Below are 26,379 nucleotides of genomic sequence, written 5' to 3'. Positions count from 1 at the left end.
TCTGACAAGCAGAGTCAATAGTTAAACCAGATTCACTTACCAACCACAATGGTTCACTTAACAACTGTGGCAAGAAAGTTCGTAAAATGGGGCAAAATTCACTTAACAAATGTTTCACTTAACAACATTAATTTGGGGATCAATTTTTGTCACGGAGGACTACCTGTATGTATCAGTTTATTCTGAGATACAAATAGTAAAATAAAATCTGCTCAATTACCGAGTCAGCCCATTGTCCTGGAATATCATGGTCTCCAGCATAAGACATCCAAGCCTGATTTCTGTATGCTGCAGGTGTTGCTGGGATGAAATAATCTGTGTACCCAGGTCGGTTTGCTGCTGGGATGGCAAACACTGCTGGAACTGTATTTCCTATCAAAAAATAGGGAAGACAGTTAGTAATGGAAACACATTTTATAAATACAGAGGAACATTTTAAAGGACATCTGAGATGTTCCAAATAGAAGATCCCATTGTTTAAGTGGCGATGAAGAATTTCTTGCCAAAAGTGGATCATGTATATTATTGCATTTGCACCAAGTGCCAAGTTGCCACTATTGTGGCACTTTTTGTGGAAGAGAATGCACCTATAGAGAGAGAGCAGCACTGACATTCCATGTGATACAGTGACGACAGCAGCACTATATTATGCAACTTGTAGTGGTACTCATCCATTGTCCAAATGAATTATTGTATCAGCTTTTAGTTCATTATTTCTATCAGTACGTGGCACAATGCTGATGCATATTCTTGGATTTAGGCAGAGTAGAGAGAGAGATTCCTGGGCATGTTTCAAATAGACTTGTGAGTATACATAAAGTATATGTGATATGAGAAACAAAATAGATTCTAGTGTTTCTCCAAAAGTGTTGCTTTTTTTGTACAATTATTAGCTGGAACACCAACATAGTTAATTTTCAACAGAGTATTATTGAACAATGAGCAATCACAATAGGATTAAGAGTTTCTGCAAAGCATTGTAATCATCTGTTTCGATTATGTGAAATATGTTTGTGTGCAACAGTGCTTTTGTACATTTGCAAAATCTTTCAAATTCTTCTGAGTGGAATTTTGTGTTCAGTCAAGTTTTGAGCAAAACTGTTGGATTATTAAATAAGGGAATAACATTATAGATTTGACTTTCTTACTTGGTGTGCGTCAGACTTTAAGTAGTTCAAATAAACTACCATAATCCAAGTAAGTTTTATATATATTGTCACTTAGTCACAATCTTGCTGTTTCCGGATCCTTTCTAATGTCTTCATGAAGAGTCTACTTGTCCACAGGGATGACCTTCTTCATCAGCTGACAAATGAATAGATTTTTCAGTGTCTATCACTGGTATCTTCTAGGATGGCACTCCTCAAATTGCTCATATCACATTTACTGCTTTCAGCAAAAATGTTGCAAAATATTTGTTTAAAAATGAACCCACCCTTATTGTCTGGTCATGAAACACTGCTCTTACAGACCAAAGATAGCAGTTATTCAAAAGTTAGTGTACTAAATGTCCCAAATATCTCATCATCTTTTCTAGAACTCAAATTTTAAATACTTAAGTATGTAAATGTTATAGAGACTGGTTTTCTTTTCTTTTTTGCTGAAAAGAAAATATCTCTGCTGCAAGTCCATGTCCAGGAGATGGCCAGTAGTTTGTGCTATTAATATTTTATTTTCTGAGTCCGAAGATGTAGTTTGGTCTTTGCTTTGGTATGCTGTTAGCATCTTTTGTGGTTGTTTTTGATAGAACTTTTGGAGCCTAATCTTATCCATATAAATTAACTGAATTCAATGGAACTTATTCTTATGTAAATATATAAAAAGGTCTACAGTTTTCTTCCCAAGGAAAATCTCTCCAGAGCAATGTTAATTTTAAAACTGTCTACCTATGCTAATTTTGCTACAACTATCTTTACCATGCATAATAATACCTCTCTTGGAATTATATTTCAGTTTTACATATTACAGAATTTGAGTAAAATTTATTGTAACCTTCCTGTGAAAACTCATCCAGTGAAGGGCTCAAGAAGGACTCAAGAACTACTCAATCATTTTAAATTCAAAATTCACTGTCATGTTATGAATACTATAATTTCATTTTTCTTCTGTTTTCATTTCATCATAGCATCTAGATAAAATGTGCTAATGCTAATATGGTTCTCGTAAGATGCTCTACTGAATAGTGGAACTTGTGTGCCTTATGCCTCTTACCTCCATTTAACTTTTACTTAGGAATTCATACAGATTATAACTTAACAAGTCAGTAATAGCACTTAACACCTGCCATGACTATTACATTATTGCCATCAGTTGCTATTTCCTTTGCAAGAGCCTATTTATTAGACAAAACTGCTCTCTTTTTGTGTCTTACTGACAAATATGTTTGAGTATCTCAAAACAAAACACTTCACACACATAGGATGTTAAACAGAAACAATGTATTTTAATAAGACAAAGTTCCATTTTTCCATTTCAATTTACAAGTTTCCAGCCTTCTTTGTCTACAATGGGCTTCTCAAGTTTGCGCAAATGTTGCTTATGGGTTTACAAGTTATAAAAGGAACCAAATATACCAACCAATCAACCTTCATTTAGGAGAGAATATCAGAAGTTAGCCCCATATGTTCCATGAGTTATGTCTCTTTAAGATCTCTCTGAGGTGAGACCTTGAACTCTGAATTTGAAAGGTTTCAGGAAGTTATTTCTTCTGTCATGAATATACCCCTGAATGAATATAGCATACGGTGTATTTAACCTTATGGGCCTCAACAACAATTCTAAAAACATCAATTCCAATAATAATAATAATAGTAATAATAATAGTAATAATAATAATAACAAAACAAAGACATCATATTACAAACAAAGTCCCTTAAATCCATAGGTAGGGATGATTAGATGTAACACAAGTAAATTATGAAATTAGAAAATATTTTACTGCTTAAAGGCATTTCCAGTACCAATATTTATACCACAGCTGTATATTTACACCACACTTTACAATCACAGAGATGGCTTGTAACATTAAATCCAGGATAAGGTTAGTGAGGATCTGCTATCCTGCTGGAGCAATTGTAATTTTCCCTTGAGTAGTCACAATTACAAATATGCATCCCCCAGAACTAGAAGGATGCAAACCAATACAAATAGAGCAGGATTAACCTTTAAACCATGTTTAGAGGGTTGGGAGAGGGGGATTGGAAACTTTTTTCTTAGTCTTCTCCACCGTTCTGACCTTGAGCAGAAGAGTAGCAATGAGCATTTCTTCTATCCTCAAGTTAAACAAAGAAAAGCAGCAAAGAAAGGACCCACTGCTCTAGTGTAAATATGAAAAGATCACTCAGAATTAGAACCCGTATAAAAGTCACCAACAATACAAATATGTAACTTACATTTCAAACTTTTTCTCCTGAAAAAGGGAAGAACTGTGATCATGATTGTGCAGACCTGTTAAACCAGACTCATGTGGCCAAGCAGAAATCTTAAAATACTGGTGGTGGTAATAATAACAGTAGTAGCAGCAGGCATTTTAAAACTGTAAAGTTGTCATAGACTATTTATTCTCATACAAATAACTAGTTGAAAGTTGCTTGTACTTTGGGGATTTCATGCTAACATTATGAATCCCTTATAGTTAAGATTCACTATAGAAGCATGTAAGAAGCATGGCTGAAGAGAAAGCAGCTCTAATCCCTAGGCCAAATTCAGGATATATTTTATCAATCCAGGACATATGGCTCAATTATTATTTATTCATTCAACATTTCCTAATAGGATTAGACATCAAGATGGATTTTGTTATAGTTCCAGATTCTCTTTTCTGAGGTAGTCAAAAGGGATAGAGAATCTCAAATTACTTCTTGTAGTAAGTAATGCCAGTTGAACTGCTTATCTTTATTTTGGTCTGCATGTTATTTTTGGTGATTTCAAGAAAATACAATGAACTGATCAGTTGAAAATATTCATATATTCTTGCAAGTTCCAGTTTTAAATGAAATCATCTACCTTCTTGAAACCATTTATCTGAGTTAGAAGCTCTACAAGATCTAGTGGGATGGGATTCTAGATTGGAATAATTCCTCCGAAATTCACTGCTTCGTGACTTCTTGAAAGGCACATGCAATGCTATAGTGCTTCCCTCTGCCTTTTTTCTAAAGAAAGGAGAAGCTGAGATCTGTCTTGGAATTACAAATTGATATGCTGTATGTGAAAACTTTTAAGCCACCTTTCAAAACATCAAAAATGAGTAGGTTAACATGGAAATATTACCTAAATATATATCAACTATCCCATCCCTGTTAACTTCCAATATTTATTTAAACCCTACTCAAGCTGCAAAATTTTCATAGCAAAAAAAAAAAATCTTCTTGAAAACTAATACTGATTGAAATTACAATTAAGAGGTAACATAACCTTTATTGTCACTTTTTCTGTGTATACACATTAAAAATGAAATTCTGATGCCCACACTATTTTCTCCATTTTGATGTTATGGCCTAAAGAATGGAAGTCAATATATAAATCTATTTGGGGTGTGATTGGAAGCAAGAATTATTTTACAAAGATCAAAAGGCATACAGAGCTGTAGTGAATTAGGCTAGTTACTTTTTCCTTTTTTATCTCATGAAATTAACTTATTTGGCTTCCTATATCTTCTTTTCTATGTTCTGCTTTTTCTGAAAGAGTGTAGTGTGATTATTATGTCAGCATTCAGCATTAAATAAAAGGCAATTTAAAGTCACTCTGGGATTCTCAAAATCAGTCCCTTATTCTCTTTTAACCTTATTCATTCATTAGTCTTTATAAAGCAACATTGATAAAGTGGAATTTGGCATAAACATTTAAGGGGCCATTGTATTTCTTCCCAGAAAATAAGAAGCTAGAATATTTTTGCACACATGGAGTTATGCTGAAATATCTACACAATTCTTTAAAATAATTATTCCTAAGAAAATTTGCAAAACTCAATACAGGTAGTCCTCATTTAATGACCCTCTAATTTAACAATCATTCCTAGTTATCACTAATGATGATAAAAAAAATTTTTTACAACAAATCCTATAAAGCAAACAAAAGCTGAAGTAAGATCATGAGCACAATCACAGTTTGACTTAGTGACCACTTCACTTAACAACAGAGTTGCCAGTGCCAACTGTGGTCACTAAATGAGGACTACCAGTATAATTAAAGATTTTTCAAATGTCCACATGTCAATAATAATGCTACCATCTCAGTTAACCTGAGTCAAGATTGCTGCACATCTTGATTAAATCTGAGTTTAATTACAGAGTCAGAGTCAAATTTATTTAGTGAGTATCCTCACTAAAGTCAAATAGTGGATATTAGTAATAATTAACTTATGTTTTCTGATTTCAATAGATCTAATTGAAACATGACTGGTTCATCGTATTGGGGTTTTTTTCTTCCATAAAACTACAGGTGTCAGCATTCTATCTTAGTGACAATATCTTACATTCCATCTTTTCCAGAGAGGGGTCAAAAAATCTCAACTTGTTCTATTATCAGCATACTACTGATATATATTAATATACCATAGCAATAATGCTTTACCAATCAGTCACACACAGATTACCTCTGCATCAAAAATATCCATTTTTAAGTACCACTCTTGAAAGTCCAAACTGACCGACATTTAAATATTTAAACAAGCATGTAATATGCATTATTCTATCTTAGTTTAAAAAACAAACCAAAACCAAGCAATTATTAGTACATGGTTTCCAAAATATTGTGTGACAGTCGAAGAAGCATAGTCAATCTGCTTTTAGGCAGTAAAAATTAGAACTGAGAATAAAGCAGCAAGAATAAAAGGGGGAGCTCAACGGACAAATTATTTCAGAGGTTAGGGTAAAGTGATATATCCTAAAATGTAGGTTAAAATCACTGTGCTAGGCAACTACAGAGTGTGAAAATCTGAAACAATTTTGTGCAGTCCAATTACAGATCAGTTCCAGAAATTTTCATCAAAAGAGTCTTTTTCAGAAGCAACCTATGATATGCTATCTGTGGCAGAAGATTGCCCAGAAGCACTATAACTGATGATTGACTATTTCAATAAAAAAAAAAGGCTTCAAAGCTAATGAGACCTATGAGTAAAAGAGCACATAAGCATTAAGCATCTCTTGACAACATGCAAACTGTGCCGAGTGGCCCCACTGAGACTATTTACATGCCTAAAGTTAAGTAACATTCTTTAACGACCACTGGATCATAACCTAAGGCAATATAGTGAAACTTCTTTCAAGCCCTTTGTTTTTAAAGATGAAGAGAGAGATAGAGGGGGGGAGAGGGAGAGAGAGAGAGAGGGAGGGAAGGAGGGAGGGAGGGAGAGGGAGAGAGAGGGAGGGAGGGAGAGAGAGAGAGTGAGAGAGAGAGACTTATCCCAATCATTGAACATTGCATGTTCCATTGCTTTCCATGAAAATATAATACTATACTATACCAAGTATAATTATATTTAGTATAACTATAATGCTATACAAGTATATAATGCTTGTATATATAATTATACCCACTGGTTCACGTAAGCACACCTAAAAGTGTGACCTAAGCTGCTTTTATTTATGTTGTACTTTTTAGGGCACGTCTATTTTAAAAAAAAAAAAAGCTATTAACTGTTGATGTATTATTACATCCTGATCTTACAAAGACTATTAAGTTAGATTTTTAAAAAATATATTCCACATGTACAGTAGGAAACATTATAGTAGGATTCATTTTATGTTTCCAGATTTAAAAAACAAAGAGAAACATGTGTCAAATCCAGTAGTCCATTCAGCCAGTGTCATCTCTCTTAAGATATTTCCAATTTCTTGGAAAATTGGATATTTCTTAATTGTTTCTCTTAACAATTAAGAGAAGTCAATTCCTCCTCTTTAATTAAAACATCAAGACATTTAAAGTCATGGCACATCTAATCAGTAGAATAGAAATGTATATTCTATTAGTTAAGTACTTCATAAACTTTATAATACATTGTTAAATATTTTTTATCGTGAAAATCAGATTAATGGCTAGAGATGCAATTTCATTCCACTGACATTTACTGCTATTAATACGGTATCATCTAAAGACAAACCGGTAGAAGTATTATTATTTCCTTTGGGAAGGGCAAATGTTACAATTGCAGATAAAGGAGAGGGCAGGATTGTCCAACTCTGGCAACTTTTAGTCTCTTAGACTTCCACTCCCAGAATTCCCCAGCCAGCTATCCCAAGATTGGGCAACCCTGATCTAAGGCAAAATGATTTGAAAAGCGCATACAATACCCATTGCCTGTTTTTGGATTGGCACCCATGATATTTGAACACAGTATGTATTAAAACCACAAAATGTGAAGGAGGAAAATCCAAAGAAAAAGTGTGGCATCAATACTGTTTAATCAATAAGAAAGTTAGCTGTTCTCCCTACACACTTTTTCCAATTCAGATTTTATTTACCCAAATTGGTCATTGAGAATAGGAATAAGCTTTTATTTTAAAAGCTATTTAAAAGTTGAATTTTCAAGAAACACTTCAAAGAAAATTGTTCCAAAACTTTGGGGATGATAATTTACTGGTTTTTTTGTCTATCGATGAGATTGAGATGGGGTAAAAAGCAATTTAGAAAAAAAAGAAAGAAATGTATACCATGCCTTTTGCATATGATTAAACAGCTAGTTGGCTTACCTTCCTTTCATCATAAGGCTAGGCTATCTTAACCTGTATGAACCTGGTTAAGAATAAATATTTAGTAGCAGCATCCTTTTAAAAAAATCTGCTTCTTCTAAATATCTTTATTATTCAAGTAAGCAAACTAGCAACACAACTATTCTTTCTTTGTAAACAATACATTTTTCATTAGCTGAATTATTGACCAATCAGAATAATTTTCCTCTAAAATCTTACCTCATGAGCTGCAATAATATGTAATATCAGGAACATCAATGACGTGGGAGACCAACTTTACAATGTAAAACAAGATATACTCCCAACTCATTCAAACATAGGCATATACAAACATTTAGGATGTATAAATCCAAAATATCTGACAGAGTGCAGTCTTTTGTTCTGTTTTTAATGTAAGAATTATTTAGATCAGTTAGTTAATAATTCTACTGAATCAAAGAAATGTCTTGAGCTACAGTCAGTGGCAGAATACAACCACTTATCTCACTTTCCCAAAGTCTTCTGAAAATAATAATATAACTACTTTTCCTTTGCATGTATAAGCTTTCAGGATCAATCATTACTGTCTTCTATTAAAAGGGTCTCAGGCAGTATAAAAAAAGATGTCTGAAATCCTGGAGAGCTGGTGCCAATCATAACTGGAGAAGGTAGACTAGATGAACTTAACTCAACATGAGGAAGTTTCATGTGTTAATATCATCTGCTGAAGCTCCTTGTGGCATATATCCTTGTATGTATAATCATATTCAGCTTATTAATGACAAATGGAGTTAATCTGATTAAATTTGCCATACTGGAAATTTTTTGATTACCAGTTGGGATACCATGACCGAATTCACTTCTGAATACTTTCCAAGGACATGGAGCTTGGGAGCTGTAAACACAATGAAACAGCCACATAACATTTACTGTCAGTTCAGATTGGCTTCAATACACTATGCTGAGAACAGCAATTTCCCCTAGCTTTTTCTAAAAAGTGCCTAGCCTTTGAATCTACACACATGCATTCAGCTCAAAAGTAATCACTGCAAGGAAAAAAAGACTACGTTACATGGCTATCTGTTTTCTGTCCTATAACACAGTAGCAGTTCCAAGGTCCTGTCTTAGAAAGATGCTAATTCCAGGTGCTTCAAATAGAGAGACCATGTCCTTTCTTTCCTATATGTTAGAAATATACTTCATGTGATAAATGAAGGTGTATGTGGGGATCCTTTTATCAACCCTCGTCCTCAAGCCTTCAAGAGAACCATTAACACAGTTTTAAACAAGGGTATTTGTTAGATCTCATACACTTGTCTCTATGCCATATAGACTTAGATGTGGTCTCTGTTTGTACCGCATGCGTTTTTCACCTGAGTAATTCAAAGCTGATTGATCCAATGGAGCCACAGTTACTGGGGCTTTTGATACTGGGACAAAAGGGACATGATCATGTGGCTGTATCTGTTCAGTCCCACTGGACTCTGATACTCTTGTCTTGCTGCCAATATCGGAAGTTGACCTGTACAATACATATTGGAAACATTAGTCATATCAATGTCAAATTTACCTTGGTCAAAGTCTAGAACCCATTTAATCTGGAGCAGCATATTTAAGTACTTTGAAGTCAATTATCAAAAAGTAGAACCATTTCATCCAGAGCAGTTGTATTGCTTTAAGAGTTTGTGAAAGAAGAGAAGTATTATCATTTTGACATTTTTCACTAATAGCTAATCATACCAGCTTTGCAGACCACCGTTTGCTTTAGGTAATAATTTATATATCTTTTACCCTGTCCTGCATTTTGATATGGTAATGTAAACACCAGAAAATGCCAATTAGTGAGGCTATACTGGTGTAGACAATTCTAATTATAATAACATTAAAAAACATGAATGTTAATAATGACATACATTTTATTAGATATTTGCTAGGTGTATGCTAAATTTACTTTTATTTTCATTCTATCTGACAATGAATGATGAGGCTGGCTGCCAGTGCTCATTGATAGTTTTGCACAACTATTATGACATCACTGACATCCAATGAGAACAGCCCAGCTACTTCTGTATTCTTATACCAATGCACTGTGAAAATATCTCATTCATACTATGTGGTGGCTTTGCAGTATATTCCAAAGTGGTTTAAAAAAAAAAAAGCACTGTTTATCAGGCCAAGTGATTTTGTAAGACTGAACCACAACAGCAATCAGCTATTCATGCATGACATGCATTATTAAGTTAATTTGATCTGAGAATATAAAATTTAAAAGGCACTATCCACCATACAAATGAACAGATAATTGTGCACTAAATATTTGACATATGTTAACAGTATGTTAAAACCTGTCTACATTTATTATGATTACACAATTTACGTAAGTAATATTATAGTAAAAATGTTCTACATTTTTCTTGAGCGCCACCCCCCCCCCTCAAAAATATCAAATCGTCCACTGATCTTGTGTTGCCTGTTTGGTTATTTCAGAAAAAAACAGGGCGTTCTATTAATTATTCAATTATTTTATAAGACAGTATAACCCTGAGATTATACCTTTGTAATCAAGGATTCAAATCATGGTTCGGACAATACTAGAGAATAGCTTTTGCATATTTTTACATATCTAAAAAGTTTGTATCCAAGCATAGATATATAGTTTGAAAATATTTAATCATAACATTATACCTGAAATTACACCATTTGATTGAATTTCAAAAGCATACGTTAAATAAAAGGAGCTAGCTTAGCAGTAGAATAGCTGAGCATCAGCATTAATTACTAAGAAGACTAGAAATTTCTGTAGTACCTCCTAAGAGAAGTTATAGCAACAGGTCCTGTTCTGGGAGGCACAGGAGGAGGTGGAGAACCCATCACCATTTCCGGGAGTGGAGAAAACCTGTATGCCTGGAAAGAAATCAAGGAGCTTTCTTCAAAAAAAAAAATTCAATTATTTAGATAACACTAGAATGCCTTTCTCTGCATTATAGAAGAAATATGTTTGACTGAACCCCGCAACAACATAGTCGATTCAGAGATAGTGGTCTTAAAAGCCTAATATAAAGGGCTGCCTTCAAATTATTAAATAGTAAGCTTTTCAATGTGCTTGAAAGTTCTCACTTATTAATTTTGTAGAATATTATACTTATAATCATTTTACCAAGAATCAATCTTTTTTCAAGATAAGAACATTTAGCACATATAAAAATAAATTATAGTTCCATTTGGGAATTCCCCCCCCCCCATTTTCATTCTCCTTATTTGTCAAAAGTTAAATCTCAAATTAAGTTATATTTCTTGGGGAAAACCCATGAAATATTATGAGTAAGTTATATTTGCTTTAAATTGCTCATGGTAACTCAGGTTAAATGAGTATATACTCCTCTTTTGCACTTCCGTTTCTTTTACACCAAATTTTACACCGTAAATATTAATATTTATTCATATAATAATCTTTTTGGGTGAACAGCTTTTTGTACAAGTTTCTCTAATTGAAGAAACAAAAGATCACAATAAATATTTATTTTTCCATTGCAAGCATACACTGATATGAGAATAAATTGTGGTATGGATGTAAGTGGATCTGTCCAGTAAGCAAGTTTAAAATCATGTTGCCAAATAACTGGTATCTGAAAATAACACATGAATAGATTAATCAATGGTAAGTAGTAATAGAATATTGATATCTCACTGAGTAATTTCAAGTCATCTGGAAGATTGCTGATTCTAATATATTTAACAAACCTGAAAAAATGAAGCAGCATCAGCAATGCTACTTTTATATTGCTGAAAAATAATAACCCATTATGGTAACTAAGAGTGATTTTGGTTTGGACAGACTGAGAGTTCCATTTAGTTATATACCTGGCCTTGAAATTATGTAAATCTATATACACATATATTTTTGTGCCATATTTTATTATAGATCTTAGCATTTATGTCTTTTTATAAAACAGTAATATTATCTGTTAGGATATGAACAATAAGTTTTTTTTCTTAAACCAACTGGCAAAACTTTGTTCATTTTACAATTTCACAACCTAGTTTTAAACAGACACACTGAAGTGTTTCTCATTCTTCCTTTGTCAGAAAAAGAAAAGATCTAGTTTAAAATTGCATATCTATGTCTTGGTTGCTAATGATTCAGGATTAATGAGCTTTAGAATTTATGCTATACAGCGATACTGAAAGTGCTTCACACATACAAAATCACAAAGAAAACACTAGTTTGTAATATTCTTGTCTTTTTTAAAAAAAAATCTGATCGTTTACATCTCAACCCACATCCCATACATTTAAACAAATAACTTGTATTTTCTCAATATCATAAGAGAAATTAATGGCATAAATGGCAGGATGATCTCTTTTTGTTTTCTGAATGAAAGAGAAAGACAATGTAACTGTTTCAAATGTATAATTAAAATATTTTATGATTCTACTCATAAGACAATATTTTCTTGAACATAATTAAACATATAATAGAATATGTATCTCAAGTCCCTGAATGCAAAGCATACTGCAGGCATAAATTCTACCTGTCTTATTTTCATAGTGCTGGTTTAACATGAAGTATTTTGTCTCTAGGGTTTTTTCAGGTAGTACATATTCACGAACCCGCTCCGTGCCATTAGTAATATTGCAAAAAGTTTTTGTAAATGAAATCTATCAGTCTATGCCTCTTGCTCCCTCTAACTCAGGATTACTGATACTCTAGCCTCAGTTACAGGAACCAGAACAATGAAAGGAAGCATATAACTTCCAGTATGTTCTATTCCTTGAAAAATGCTGTTTACTTTTATTGTATTTATGCTATTACCTCATACAAGCTTAATTGTCTAGTTTGGTAATTCACCTTACACTAATATATGTAACTTCAAGATCACACACATAACCTTACATGAAATATACAATGTGATTTTGTAGACAAGCTTCTTAAAATGCATGTAAAACGCTGTATGGTATATATGAAGGTTCTGCAGTGAAATGGACACATATTCAACCAACACAAAAGGATTTTCCTTGAAAACATATGAAACAAGCTCACAAGCTCAGTCATATGTAACTGGTCACTTACAGGTCGTGGTAAACTGTACTGATACACTTCTGGTCTATATGTTGGCACCCACTGTATTCCACCTCTAGGTCGAGACATGGTACCAGGAGCACTGGTCACAACTTCAGAATATGGCAAATTCTGTGCAGAATTGTAAGTGTCTTGTTGCCTGTTCTGTCCTCCATGACCTGCTGAAGCCAAACTAAAGGCTTCCTCTAGTAACATGTGCATCTGTTGCCTAACTTCATCAATAGAGGGCTGAGAACTCAGAGTTGAAGTCTCTGAATGGCCTTTTGCTTGATGGGCTCTGGTATAATTTCGAGATTCATTGACACGGTCAATATTTGTTTCTTCTATCATTTCAGGCTCAGTCTGTTGGATAAAATATAAGTATTTAATGGAGATTGTTGCAATCACTTTTTATGATGGTGTTCATATATACGTACAATGAGCAGATATGTTCACGCATCATTTTAAATCCCTTTTATGAGATTTGTTATTTAATAGATAGCAGAAAAAAGCTATGTCCTGCATTAGAAACAGTCCACTAGTACAGCATCCCAAGGAAGCAAAGAAATCAACAGGTACAAGAGATCCCAAGCTTGCGTTCATTCTTTCTGTTCAGTTCTTAATCCCCCTCCATGCTCATTATAACCATTTAATTAGAGAAATGATAGAGATAAGGTGTTGGATCAAGTTCATATTTCCATTCAAGCATAAAACTTACATTGCCCTAGTCTTAGTAAGTCTCTTTTATATTTTTATAAATGCCACAGTCATTGCTATTCACCATTTGCTTTAGAGAAGAAATTATAATGAGGAAAACATGAATGTAGGCTGTTATTAACTATTTTATATTAATAACTAAGAATGTTTTGTATGGAAAGAAAAAGAGAATAGCTATCTAGCTTTGATTTCAATGAATTTCTAGCTGCTTAAGAAATCTATATTCTATAAAGATTACAAATGTTATAAGTACCTATAAAAATACCTATTTTATGCCTTAATATTCTCTACATCGAGAGTCACAAGTATTGTTAACAAATTCATAGATGTGAGTAACTTAAATATTTAAAACGTGTTTCCAGTTTTCAGCTAAAATCAGTTTTCTCTTAAATTATCAACAAATTATATTTCATTTCATGTTTATATTCCATTTTTTTCTTTAAAAGGAAAGTTCAGATCAACTAACTTTAATATACAAAAGTCAAAAAAACAACAAAACTGAATAAAATATCTTAAAAGTCTGACATTCTTATCTAATAACTAGACAAGTGCTTTCAACTTGGATGGTCTCATCATCTTGAAACCAATTGGAATTTAATGTTTCATTCAAATTTCTTGACAGTAACACAGAAGTGATTTGCCTTTGCCTTCTTTTAGATTTAATTTTCCTAATTCTCTTCTCCTAGGTGTACTAATTTCCTACATACTTGCACAAACCCTCTTGCCCCCACTCTCATTAGATTACTTAGTTTCATTTTTTCCCTTTGTATTTTACAAGCAAGGTGTATACAATTGGTATATAACAGGAGTTCCTGCTCCTGCCCATACTATTCCCTAAATCATTAAAGATAATGAGTCTTCCCACCAGATCAAAGTAGGAATTCTAGGTTAAAAAATAAATTACACTTTTTAAAGGACAAATAAATAAATAGGTGATATTAACTACTTTGTAGGATCCTCTTTGTAGGCATAAATAGAATAACGTAAGAAGCAAATAGGATTAGTGGAGCCATAACAGGCCTCAAAAGCCCACAGAGCTTTCATGCTGTTGCTGGTGGAAAACATATTTATTGGTTGTGTGTTAAACTGATCAAGTTGCATCTAGTGCTTAATTGCTGTGTGTTAAACTGATCAAACTGCATCTAGAACTTAATTGATCTATACTTATAATGATTTTTTAGTAATTGGTTTGGACCAATGAGGTATGGATTTATGTCCCTCCAGTGATGAAGATGATTTGATAATTGTGGTCTAGTCGCTATTTCTGTACCACAATCACTATATCCTATCCTACAGTAAAAAGAAAATAGAGAGGTACAGAAAATAAACATAACAGAAACGAAGCAGGCGACAAACAAGTGTCCCTAAGACTTTATAAAAATAATGTAACAAAAATACAGAATGATCCAATTGCAAAGCAAAACATGCATAAGGGGATACTGCAGTCAGGGAAATACGATGTATGAATAACTACAGCAAAGCCAGCTTTATCTCATACCATAGATTGTTCCTTTACATTGCTGCTGCAATGAAGCATAGCACACTATGAACCTAAATGCTTTCATATTAGGATTTATGTACTGTGACACATAATGTGAAAACACAGACAATCCTTTCACAGATGATGTTTCAGTTTCCTGAATCTTGACAAATATAGCAAAGAATCACTATATTTCAACAGACAGCAAGATTATTTATTACTTCATAAGTACTGCAATTTTTTTTCCTATTTCGGTTCTGGAAATCAGAGAAATATGATCAAGGTACACAATGTAAAAGGCAAAAACCAAATATAAATCAGCGCACATTGAAGAAACTGGCTGTGCCAATTTAAGGCTTTTATATCATAACATCATTACTCAACTGTAATATTTTGCATTATTTTAATAATAATGTTATCATGAAAATAACATAAAACACTGTGATGATGTGCTTCCTTATTTAATAGACATTATTCCAATTAATCCATTAAAATGGAATTTCATTGTATATTTAAACAGAAAGGCAATGCAAAGAAAGAGAATTTTTACTATTGCACAGGACTAGGGCATAGCAATTTTGAATAGTATAGCTGATGGGGCTTTATATTCTGGCCTCACTGATAAAATAAATCTTTAATAGTTTCATACCAGTTTACTTATGAAAATGTGTGATGAAAGCCATTAGATACTGTAATATAGTAAGAATTCTGATGTTGAATAACTTGCTCCCATTTTCTCTTGTCTTTCCCTCAAACTTCTCCATAATTTAGATCAGTGTTTCTTAACCTTTTTTTCTCTTTTAAAAATTATGGAACAGGCAAAAGAGCTTTTGTTTGTATGGGTTCTATTTCTCAACATTTATTCTATTAAATAGTAAATGTGATGCATTCACTGCACCTATCATGCGCAACAAAGTTGATTAGGGGACTGGAGGCTAAAATACAAGGAACGGTTGCTGGAATTGAGTATGTCTAGTTTAATGAAGAGAAGGATGAGGGGGGACATGATAGCAGTGTTCCAATATCTCAGGGGCTGCCACAAAGAAGAGGGAGTCAAGCTATTCTCCAAAGCACCTGAAGGCAGAACAAGAAGCAACGGATGGAAACTAATCAAAGAGAGAAGTAACCTAGAACTAAGGAGAAACTTCCTTACAGTTAGAACAGTTAATCAGTGGAATAACCTGCCTCCAGAAGCTGTGAACGCTCCAACATTGGAAGTCTTTAAGAAGAGATTGGACAGCCATTTGTCTGAAATGGTATAGGGTTTCCTGCCTGAGCAGGGGGGTTGGAGTAGATGACCTCCAAGGTTGTTGTTGTTGTTGTTGTTGTTGTTATGTCTCATGATTGTTTGTTGAGATTTTAATATTGTATTATTTTTCAACATATTGATTTCACAAACCCTAAGAGTCCAGTATTCAAGAAATGCTAATTCAAACAATCCTCTAAAGAAGAAGGATAGGAAGAGTATGATTCCTTTAAACTTTGGTGTTGGAGAAGATCCCTGAAAATACTATGAACAGCCAAGAAAATAAATCAATGGATTATCATACAAATTAACTCAGAATTCTCACTCAAGGCAGAAATTATCCTACTTTGGACCTACAGGTAATTCTCGAGTTACAAAAGTGTAATAGAGCCTGCCAATTACATTTGTAACCCAAAGATTCGTTAATTGGATCACGTTAAATGAACATGATCCCTCCCTCCTTTACCCAATGCTTTGGCTAATCAAATGCTCCAGTTGTCAAGTGCACATGAGGTATCTCAGGGTGAGGGGGGCCTAGTGCTTCTAACCACCCAAGGCCTCCCCGGACCTACTGAGATATCTCATGCTTCCCCCCCCCCTTCCTGCCCTACTGGGTCTCCACAGGCACTGTGGAAATCTTGATGGTCAAGCAAGCTGTCTCCCCTCCATCCTCTCTGCCATGGTTTCTTTGTCTGTTCCTGGTGCTCCAAACGCAGAGCAGTGAGAACAGAGGCAGAGCGGAACAAGCATGTCCTGCCCTGTTCAGCTTCGCTGACACACTGAAGATGCCTGCACAGGACATCCAATCCACTTTTGGAGCACAGGGCAGCCTCGGTGAGTCTAAAGGAGCACAAGACTGCATCCCCAAAGTTTCTTTGGGCCAAAAGCTTTTGCAAAGGGACGGAAGGCTTTGGGAGAGTGACTGCGCGCTACTTGAAACCTTCTATCCCTTGTCAAAGGCTTTTGGCACAGAGAAGCCTTTGGGAGTGTGGTTTCAGGCTCCTTTAGACTCACCAAGCCTGCCCAGAGCTCCAAAAGCAGACCAGGTATCCTGTGCCTCGGTGAGTTGGTGAAGCTGATAGTTGGTGAAGCATACTCATCCCGCTTAGCCTCTGCTCTTACTGCTCCCCTTTTGGAGTGCCAGAAGCAGGCAAAGAAACAGCGCTGCTGTGCCATGCAACCCCTGCAAGTGAAACAGATCGCTTAAAGAGAGAGAAGGAAGAGTCAATCTGTTCTGGAACTCTGGAACTTCAAAAGATAAGTGAGTCTTTGGGGTGGGGAGGAACTGGTGGGTTGTCATAACAGGGCAGTGCCTGTTAGGTCCCTGTGGGGGTGGGAATAGGCAGGGGGAATGTTGCAGTGTCTCTGCAGTCAGTCGTACAGGTGAATGACTGCCGTGGTGCTGCAACATTCGTAACTTCGGGAATTGTCTTAAGTACTTTGGGGGTGTCATAATTTTGAACTGTTGCTAATGAACTGTTGTAACTCGAGGACTATCTGCATTATATAAAGACCCAGCTCTCTGGAAAATGCTGCAATGCTGGGAAAGGTTGAAGGAAAGAAAAAAAAGAGGATAGTCAGCAGCAAGGTGAATAGACTCAATTACAATGATAATGAGTGCTCCACTGGAAGAACGGGAAAGGGTTAGGAATAGATCATCATGGAGAAAATCTATTTAGGTGGTCGCTAGGAGTCAAAATCAGCTTGATAATGTATAATAAATGAATCAATATCACCTGTCAAATAGTTAAGGAATATAACTGAAAGAATTTTGGTCACACATTAAATGAAGAATTAAAGCACAGTGCAACTTAAGTTGGTATCAAGATACTTAAGACATAAATTATTTATATAGCAAAGTATAGTGGCATCCATTTAGACTATATATCTATTATAAGAAAGAACAAATATCTGGGACACTGAACTACCATTATGTAAGAACGTGAAATTTAGTCTATAACTCTGTAATGCAGCTTGCCTAACATCAGGCTCTGTGTTACTCTAGGCTTTTAATGTCTTGGCCAGAATGACTAGCAGAAGTAGAACGTGAGGAAAACTTTTAATCCAGCCAAATCAAACAGAGGAAAGGATAACTCTGATACATTTAAATAACCACAGTCCACAAAGGAACAGTTTGGGGGAAATTAAGTTATTACTAGAAAATATGAAGACTATGATACAAAAAAAACATGAATAAATAAATGCAATATATTGCATCTTTTTTCAACAACACTTTTTTTATGGAATTAAATGAGAAGTTGATATCCTTAAACTGTTTTGCAAAGATTTGTTTGCATATAAATAGGTTTCCAAAAATACAAAAGTTTGCTGAGTTTCAGTGAGCTTTTTAAATTTTTCCTTTTCTAAACATTTGTTTCCCTTAAATTTTGATTTATAAGCACCTGAACATTGCAACTCGATTATTTCTATTTGGAAATCTAGGGATATTTCTTCTGGATTTACAAAAAATGGATTTTAAATCATATTTAATTGAGCCTTTTCTTCTTCAGTCAAAGCAAATGTTTCATGTAATTCCTCAATCAGAAGGCTAACATGCTCTCTTTATTTTTTTTTCCCCTAACTCAGTGCACCTGATAAGGAATATGCTGAGTACAAATAAGAAACTGATCCTGTTCTGCTTTCTTGAGTTGTCCCTTCAAAAGATATAATTTTATTTTAATGCTTTTATTGAATTATACTTTTTAAAAATTAGTTGATCTTTTCCTTGAAACTGGGAAGATTCAGATTATTTACATGAGTTGTGATATTGCAAAATAAAAAGATATTATAGTTCCACTGTTCATTTTTAGGCTGTTTAAATTTTCTAATTTATTTGCAAGAAACTTTGTTACTTCATCTTTTATATTAACAAAATACTGCACTCAAATATTGCTTTCTTTTCTGTGCAAAGATTGGGCACAGCAATCTTTATACACAGCTTTAAAAATCTGCCTTCTGTAAAACATTTCCCAGCAACAGTTATTTCTCTTGCAATGTTAAAGCTCATTTCAAGAACAATCTCAATTTCAGTGTTTATATGTTCTTAAAACTCCGTTTTTCACTAGGGAGATTCCCCCCCCCCCCCAGTAAACTAGCAGGTTTCCTCCGCCCCTCATTATAGTCTATTTTAGCAAGAGGTCACAATTTCATCAGAGATTATATTTGGAGGAGTGGAATGTTTCAGAATATACAAGACACTCAGTAAGATTCACATCCAAATAAATGGTATACTTAGCATTTGTTGAGCATTCAAAAAATACTGGCTAGCTGCACAAAGTTACTTGGCAGGCCACGTGCAGACTGCAGGCCATATGTCATGCAGACCTGTTATAATTCAATTCATTTTAAATCACCAGACTGGGGAAAGCTGTCTAAAGTTTTAGCAACTTAATCAAAAGAAACTAGGTAAGCAAATTGAGATTCATGGGAATCTTCTTCTTCGGTCCAGTACAAATATCTCAATGTTCTTGCTATAACTTTTGTGATAGAGTGCTATAATTAGAAAATAGTAACCATAATGTATATATTTATATTAGGGTTTTATTTAAATTTACATTATCCCGACAAATGGTATAAGTAACAATTCACAACTATTCTGTGAAACATTATTCAAATGATGGTCAGATTGATAAATCTTCTAAACCCATAAAAATGAACATCTAAAATTCAACCTGATTTCAGGGGCTGGTTTTATAAACCTTTTGCAAAATATTGATTCCCAATGCGGACTCAACGCTGCAAATAGGTAAATACATAATTTTGCTAAAATAAACTTAATATGTACTGTAATTCTTCTAAATCAATTTATTAACATTGCAATATGCTCAACAAATGCAGTCTCTGTACACTTACGTCATATCCACTATTGCGGATACCACGTCTCTGTCTTTCACGTGTAACTAGAAGATCCATTTCAGTTTCTCCCGGACTAGGACTGTTCAAAGACTGTCTGCTTCGGTAAACTGAAGTCTTTGTTTGTTGCCTATAGAAAAAGGAAATGTTTACATGTGAATAAAATAGGATAAAACATTAGTAGATCGTTCTGATATTTAGCCTATACTGATTTATGAGCATTTATTATTGGCATGTCGTATTTTAATTCTTTCATCTTATATACATCAATTCAAAATGTACAGCTTTGTCTAAGCAATCTTTGAATCAAATTATGTATTATTTGTGATGGTAGAAACCTAGGTGTAAACTGGATATTGCCTTGTGAATATCTGTATACAAATCTACAATTTTAAACTGACATAACCATCTATATCTACATTCACAGAAGGTAATAATGATGGATTAACCCAACAATCTTTAAATTAAATTAGCTGACCATTCAGCTAAGTGATAGCTCAATCCAAACTTCTAGTCTAAAACCAAATATTGTATAAAGGACTGGATTTTATTATGTCTATTTACTGGTGGAATGCAATCCACCAATCCAGAGCATTTTACACTTCCTCAGGTAGATCTTAGAAGTTGCAAGAAAACAAAGAGCAAGTGATCATCTTTTGAGTGAAAATCCATTCAAACAATGTTGGATACTGCCCACAATCCAAATTAAATTGGCATCTGATAAATATTAATAAACAAAACAATAGAAAATTTGAACTGTGCTTTATCTCCATGCCTATCAGATTTGCTAATTGATTGTGAGACCCACCAATTGATTTCAGTTTATTTTCTGTTACACAGTAACCATAACAAAATATTCAATCTCAATGATGTTTTTAAAATTGTGTAAATGAAAGAACTGAAGCTCATTAAGGTATTGAATTCTAACAAAATGACTCCTGCATACTATAAATATCATATATTAGAAGAATTTAACAGATTATATATAACAGATTGTACAACCTTCACAGACTATATATTCTTCTCCAAGGCATTTCTCTGATTTTCTATTGAATTTGATTGCATATCCTTCTTCCGCACTTGAAACAGCAAAATATGTGAACGTAGAACACAGAATAAGAATTGGAAGGGACCTTGGAGGTCAACTAGTCCAACCCCCTGCCCAAGCAGGGGTCTCTATACCATTTCAGACAAATGGCTGTCCAGTCTCTTCTTGAAAGCCTCCAGTAATGGGGCACCCACAACTATTGAAGGCAAGCCATTCCACTGGTTGCCTGTTCTCACTGTTAGCAAATTTCTCCTTAGTTCTAGATTGCTTCTCTCCTTGATTAATTTCTATCCATTGTTTCTTATCTTGCCTTCTGGTGCTTTGGAAAATAGCTTGACCCCCTGATCTTTATAGCAACTCCTGAGATATTGGAACACTGCTATCATGTCTCCCCAGTTCTTCTTTTCATTAGACTAGACATACCCAGTTCCTGCAACCATTCTTCATATGTGCTTATATTTATATGTGCTTTATATTTTATTCATTTGCTCACATTATCATTACCTTTTATATTTTAGAGAAAGGTTTTTAGAAGCCATTACAGTTCTAAGTAAATGTGAAACATTTGAGAATTGGTTGGATCAGAAGTAACATATCCAAATAAACAGCTCTATTTCATTTGCAACTTTTAGCTGATTTCAAGAAAATTAGGCAAGATGCCTACAAAAGAATGAGGTTAACTGAACCAACTACCGGTAGCAGAACTTAGCCATAATCAAAAGAAAGAATACAGAGTGATTATCTTCCAACATAGCATTTTTGTGTGGCAGAGATTCTCAGAAGGAGCTTTTTAGTTTACAAATTACGAACCTGATGGAATTTTATTTGATAGTTTCAAATGTGGGATTTAATAAAAAAAAAACTGTCAAATTGTGAATAATATGGAACATAACAGAAACCCAGAGGTTAAGTTCAAAATGGAAGGCATGATTTCCGGGTCACACCAGAATTGAAGACTAACATAGGATATCCAGACATCTTTAATATAGAATTTGCTTATAATTTTTTGGTGAGAAGGTCCACTCTAGTTTTTCCCTATCTATGTGCAAAATGAATAGTTTACTTTTGTTTTTACTGAAGAAAGCTTTTCATCTGATGAATGCTTCTTAATTCCTAAAAAAAAAAATAAGTTTACATCCCATTCTCAGCTTAAGTCAGTAACTTGAGTCTGAAAATACATGTGGCCAGGAATTATGTTTTGTTTTTGTTTTTTTAAAAAAATGAAAGATAATTTCTCACTGTGGCATTTTTTTGAGGCCAGAAAAAACATTTGGGATGAATAAATGAAAACTGAAAGAATTGTGAAATTTCCTTTTACCCATTAATAATACAGCTTTACATGTTATGGAAACGAGTAAAGATACTTTCTTGCTAAAATTTAAGTTTGATAATTTACTATGGCAAACAACAAGTTATTGTTACCCATTACCAGGCTTTAGAATATCGGAGCTATATAATTTTTCATTACTGCTTTAATCAAAACTCATGTCTGAAACAAATCAATCAATCAAATCTTAATTGTACTCAGTGATCACAGCTATTTGCAGTTTCAAAACATAATAGAAAAGAAGCTTCAAATTCTATATATAAAGTATATATTGAAGTAAACTATTCAAAAAGATTCCTGAACCAGAATAATTTCCTCTTCTCTGAAGACTGTTAATCAAATTTAGTAAAATTACTAAAGTGACTAAAATACATACGTTTTAAAATGTCTGAATTATGTTTCAATACTTAATGAAATTTTAAACAAGATAATATAATTTTACTGCTAAAAATTAGAGTACTGGCAATAGATGAATTCAAAATGTATTTGCTTTCATGGCCACTGCTTCAAGCTCATAATGTAACCAAACTGGAACACTTAACACTATAGCATCATACCCACTGGACAGCAATGGTGATCAAACAGAATTCTACTACTTTCCTGCAGGGCATTTCTGCGGTATCTGTTAAAGGCAGAGAATAAGATTATTGTGATGGTGTTTTGTGATGCCTTGAGGTTAAAAGTACTATAATTAAACTTTGTACCACATGTGAATAAAAAGGAGATTAGAAGATGTGCGCAATCAATTCAATTTCTCTCAGAGGACAATGGTAGATGTACTCTTATATAAGGGTACTATTGAATTTCTTTGCCAGAAGGGCAGAAGGCAAGGTATCAAATCAACTTAATATAAAAGCTCAACTAAGTGTTGTATGGAATATATTACTGACTACTAAGAAAAGACTAACATACCTACACTGTGTATTTTTGAAATGTGGAGTTACTTTCTAGTCGTTGGCATCTAAATCAAATTAATAAATAAGTAATAGAACAAACATTGTCTTATTTCTCTTTATCAAGGTCAAGCAGTCATGGAATTTCATATTACTCTGAAGTAATAAATTTACTGAAGGTGGCGGTAATTAACTGTGCAGATATATCTTCCTTTTACATATATTTAAAGGTACATCTTTATGTTAAAACATAACAATTTGCAACAAATACAGATTCTATTCTGAGAATCTGAGAGTCCAACTCTCCAAACTTCCCACTGAAGAAGAATAGACTATACGTAGTTCACAGTTTCTTCTACTCTTCTCCAGGTAGTTTGAAAAGAAGCAAAAAGAAAAAAAGAAAACAAGCATTTTGTGATGAGATCACAAAAGTATAACCAGTACATTACTACACAGGACAGAAACCAGATCTGATCTAAATTCTTTAAATCTCAAATTTAAAAATTCTCAAACTACCATCCCATATCCCACAAAAGAAATTGCATAAAACACAGTTCAAACATTATTTCCAACAAAAATGATTGAAATTTTTATTTCATAAGAATTCAGAGAGATGGACTGGCACCTTAATAAGTGTTATAACTGAAAGTGCAATGATACTTTTGCTGCGAAACACCAAACAACCAATAAGGTGTTCCTTTCAACATAAATATGACCGTTTAATCAAAGTGGGCCGGCTGAAAAAAAGAGTATCATAAAATAACAACAGAAATCTTTTTCATTGCCTCTTTTTTAAAAAAACAAAGTTTAAATATTAACAAACATAATTTATCAGTAATGCATTATGGAATACAGCTATATATTTATGCTTATAAAGTTATATAATAATTCTTTTGATAAGCTTTGCATGAACTATGTTCACAGTTCTCAAAAATTTGACAGATTTAAAATACTGGAAATCTAGCCAAGAAGAATATATGCTATCTTGAGGACTTCCGGTTTTGCACGGTAGCAACTGGTCACGGGCCTGCAGATTCTCTGCACCCCCATGGCTGATTTCGCCCTGCCAGGGGACCCTAAATGGGTCTAAGTCACCCCAGAGAGACGACGAAGAAAGAAGGCTGCTCCAATGATTCTGGAAAGGCGGTGGCCATTCCGTTCGACTTGGGGAAAGCCTTCTAACCCGAAAGAAGAAAGGCTGGCCATACTGCATCGAACAGCCCAAGCTACAAGCAACTGAAGTCCAAAAGCACTAACCAGCACAACTGTGAACAGCGTGCTTGAAACTGGATGAGGAATTCGATCTTCTCTTTTCTATTTTACATTTAATTTCCTGGAAAATATCCCCAAGAAGCAAAATACCTCTGAAAGGGAAGGAGGGGGATTTCTGCCCCACCCTTATACTATGCAGAAGTGGCGAATTAATCTTTTTAGGGAGGATCAGAATATATGGAGGTGAAATAAATATAAAACCTGAAACTCAAAAACTCAAATCTGGATAAATCTAAAATTGTTTGAATGGCTAAGACTCTCATTTTAAAGATAATTGTTCATTTTGGAAATTGAAAAACAAATAGTGGCTAACACCTAGTGGCAGATGAAGACTATGACAGCTATGACTTTAATATAAGACTGGGAAAATCTGGGAAAAGCTAATCTGTGTCTGTGACCTTCAAAGCTTTAACAACAAAGAACAGCTGTGACAAAAAAAGAAAATAATCTGGGCTGTAAACAAAGAGAGAATTATAAATTTCAGGAAAAAAATCTTTTTTTAATTATTTGGATTACAAATATCTATCTATTTGCAGAGAAAATAAAGGAAGAGGAAAACTCAAATTCTTGGCTATCATGGATCAGAGACATGTAGAAAGAACATACCAAGAAAACATAAATACTTCACAGGAGGAGATAATATAGTATACTGCAAATAATTCAAACAACAATGACTTTAAACCACAAAGAAATCCAAAACAACTTTGAAAATATAAATCAATCTATTTCCCAGTTAAGTCTACAACAAAAAAATTCCCAGAAAACAACAACAGAGAAGGAGCAGATAAAATAGATAAATGGATATAGAATTGAGAACAGAGACTTAAAGATGGAACTTAACAAAACAAGGAAACATGATTTAATCCTAGTGGAAAAAAATTCACAAGAATTGGAAAAAAACAACTTATCCCTTAAGACTACAAAATAAATCTGAGGAGAAAAAAACAGATTGGATAAAATGGACTGTAGAGATGTCAGGAACATCATAGAGAAAAGAAATGATAAGAGAAGCGGAGAGAAAGAAAAAGAAAAAGATTTTCAAAAAACATGGAAAGGCAGAAGTCCCATACAAAGACACTTCTCCTGATTTACTTTTTATATCTACAGCAACATTTATGAACATACGGAAAAAACTTTTTGATTCAGTAAAATACACTGATTAAGAAAGACGCTGGGCAAAAGAAAAAGATTAAAGTGGAAACTAAGAAAATAGATGATGGGACTTACCAGAGAGAATACTTAAAAAAGAAACATTTGTTTGAATATGGTTAAAGAAATAGAAAAGTTTTGGAATATATATATCACTCTAAGAGGAATGAATTCTCTAAATATAATATAATATGCTTTTTTCCCTTTTTTGTTCACTTTCTTGATATTAGTAATATAAAAAAGTTGAAATTACTTAGATAAAGGAAAGTTTTAGATATTTAAATGTGATTAAGTTTAAGAAAATTATAATGGATAAAAATGTTTTGAATAAGAGTTAAAGGACTAGATGATTAGATGTATTAAATGGAATTAAAGATTAAACATATTTTTAATTATGGTTAAAAAGAATAAGAAATTTAGGAAATAAATACATATTAGCTTAGGAGGGTTATATATTTTAAGTAGTATGCTATTTTTTATGCTTCTTTACTCTTGCTTTTCTTTCTTTTTTTCTACTGTTTTATCTATTCCTTAAGAAATGTAAAAGTGTGACATGGTTCATATGGAAAAACAGAGTTAAATTCTTAAATGTAATTAATTTTTGAGAAACTCTTAACCAGTAAGAATATCTAGAATTTGGTGGGAGAAACAAATTAAAATAAGGACTAT

The 26,379-nt window shown here is 33.6% G+C and overlaps 1 protein-coding gene across 7 annotated transcripts in view; it reads right to left on the bottom strand.

Annotated features, from left to right (window-relative positions):
• KIAA1549L (KIAA1549 like) overlaps nt 1-26,379 on the bottom strand; it is a 166,763-nt gene that overhangs the window by 9,800 nt on the left and 130,584 nt on the right. For 6 of the 7 annotated variants that reach the window (XM_039355961.1, XM_039355962.1, XM_039355965.1 and 3 more), the window contains 5 exons: nt 20,022-20,151; nt 12,739-13,089; nt 10,474-10,571; nt 9,041-9,189; nt 221-372 (listed from right to left, as the gene is read on the bottom strand). In XM_039355961.1, the coding sequence (XP_039211895.1) occupies nt 221-372; nt 9,041-9,189; nt 10,474-10,571; nt 12,739-13,089; nt 20,022-20,151 (880 nt within the window). The remainder of the gene's footprint in view (nt 1-220; nt 373-9,040; nt 9,190-10,473; nt 10,572-12,738; nt 13,090-20,021; nt 20,152-26,379) is intronic. The other variant, XM_039355963.1, reaches the window with a different exon arrangement.

Source organism: Crotalus tigris, unplaced genomic scaffold, assembly GCF_016545835.1.
Source record: "Crotalus tigris isolate CLP2741 ecotype Arizona unplaced genomic scaffold, ASM1654583v1 scf7180000018777.2418813, whole genome shotgun sequence".
Classification (NCBI taxonomy): Eukaryota; Metazoa; Chordata; class Lepidosauria; order Squamata; family Viperidae; genus Crotalus; species Crotalus tigris.
Note: the sequence above shows the minus strand (reverse complement) of the source record. Positions and strands in the feature narration are given on the sequence as shown.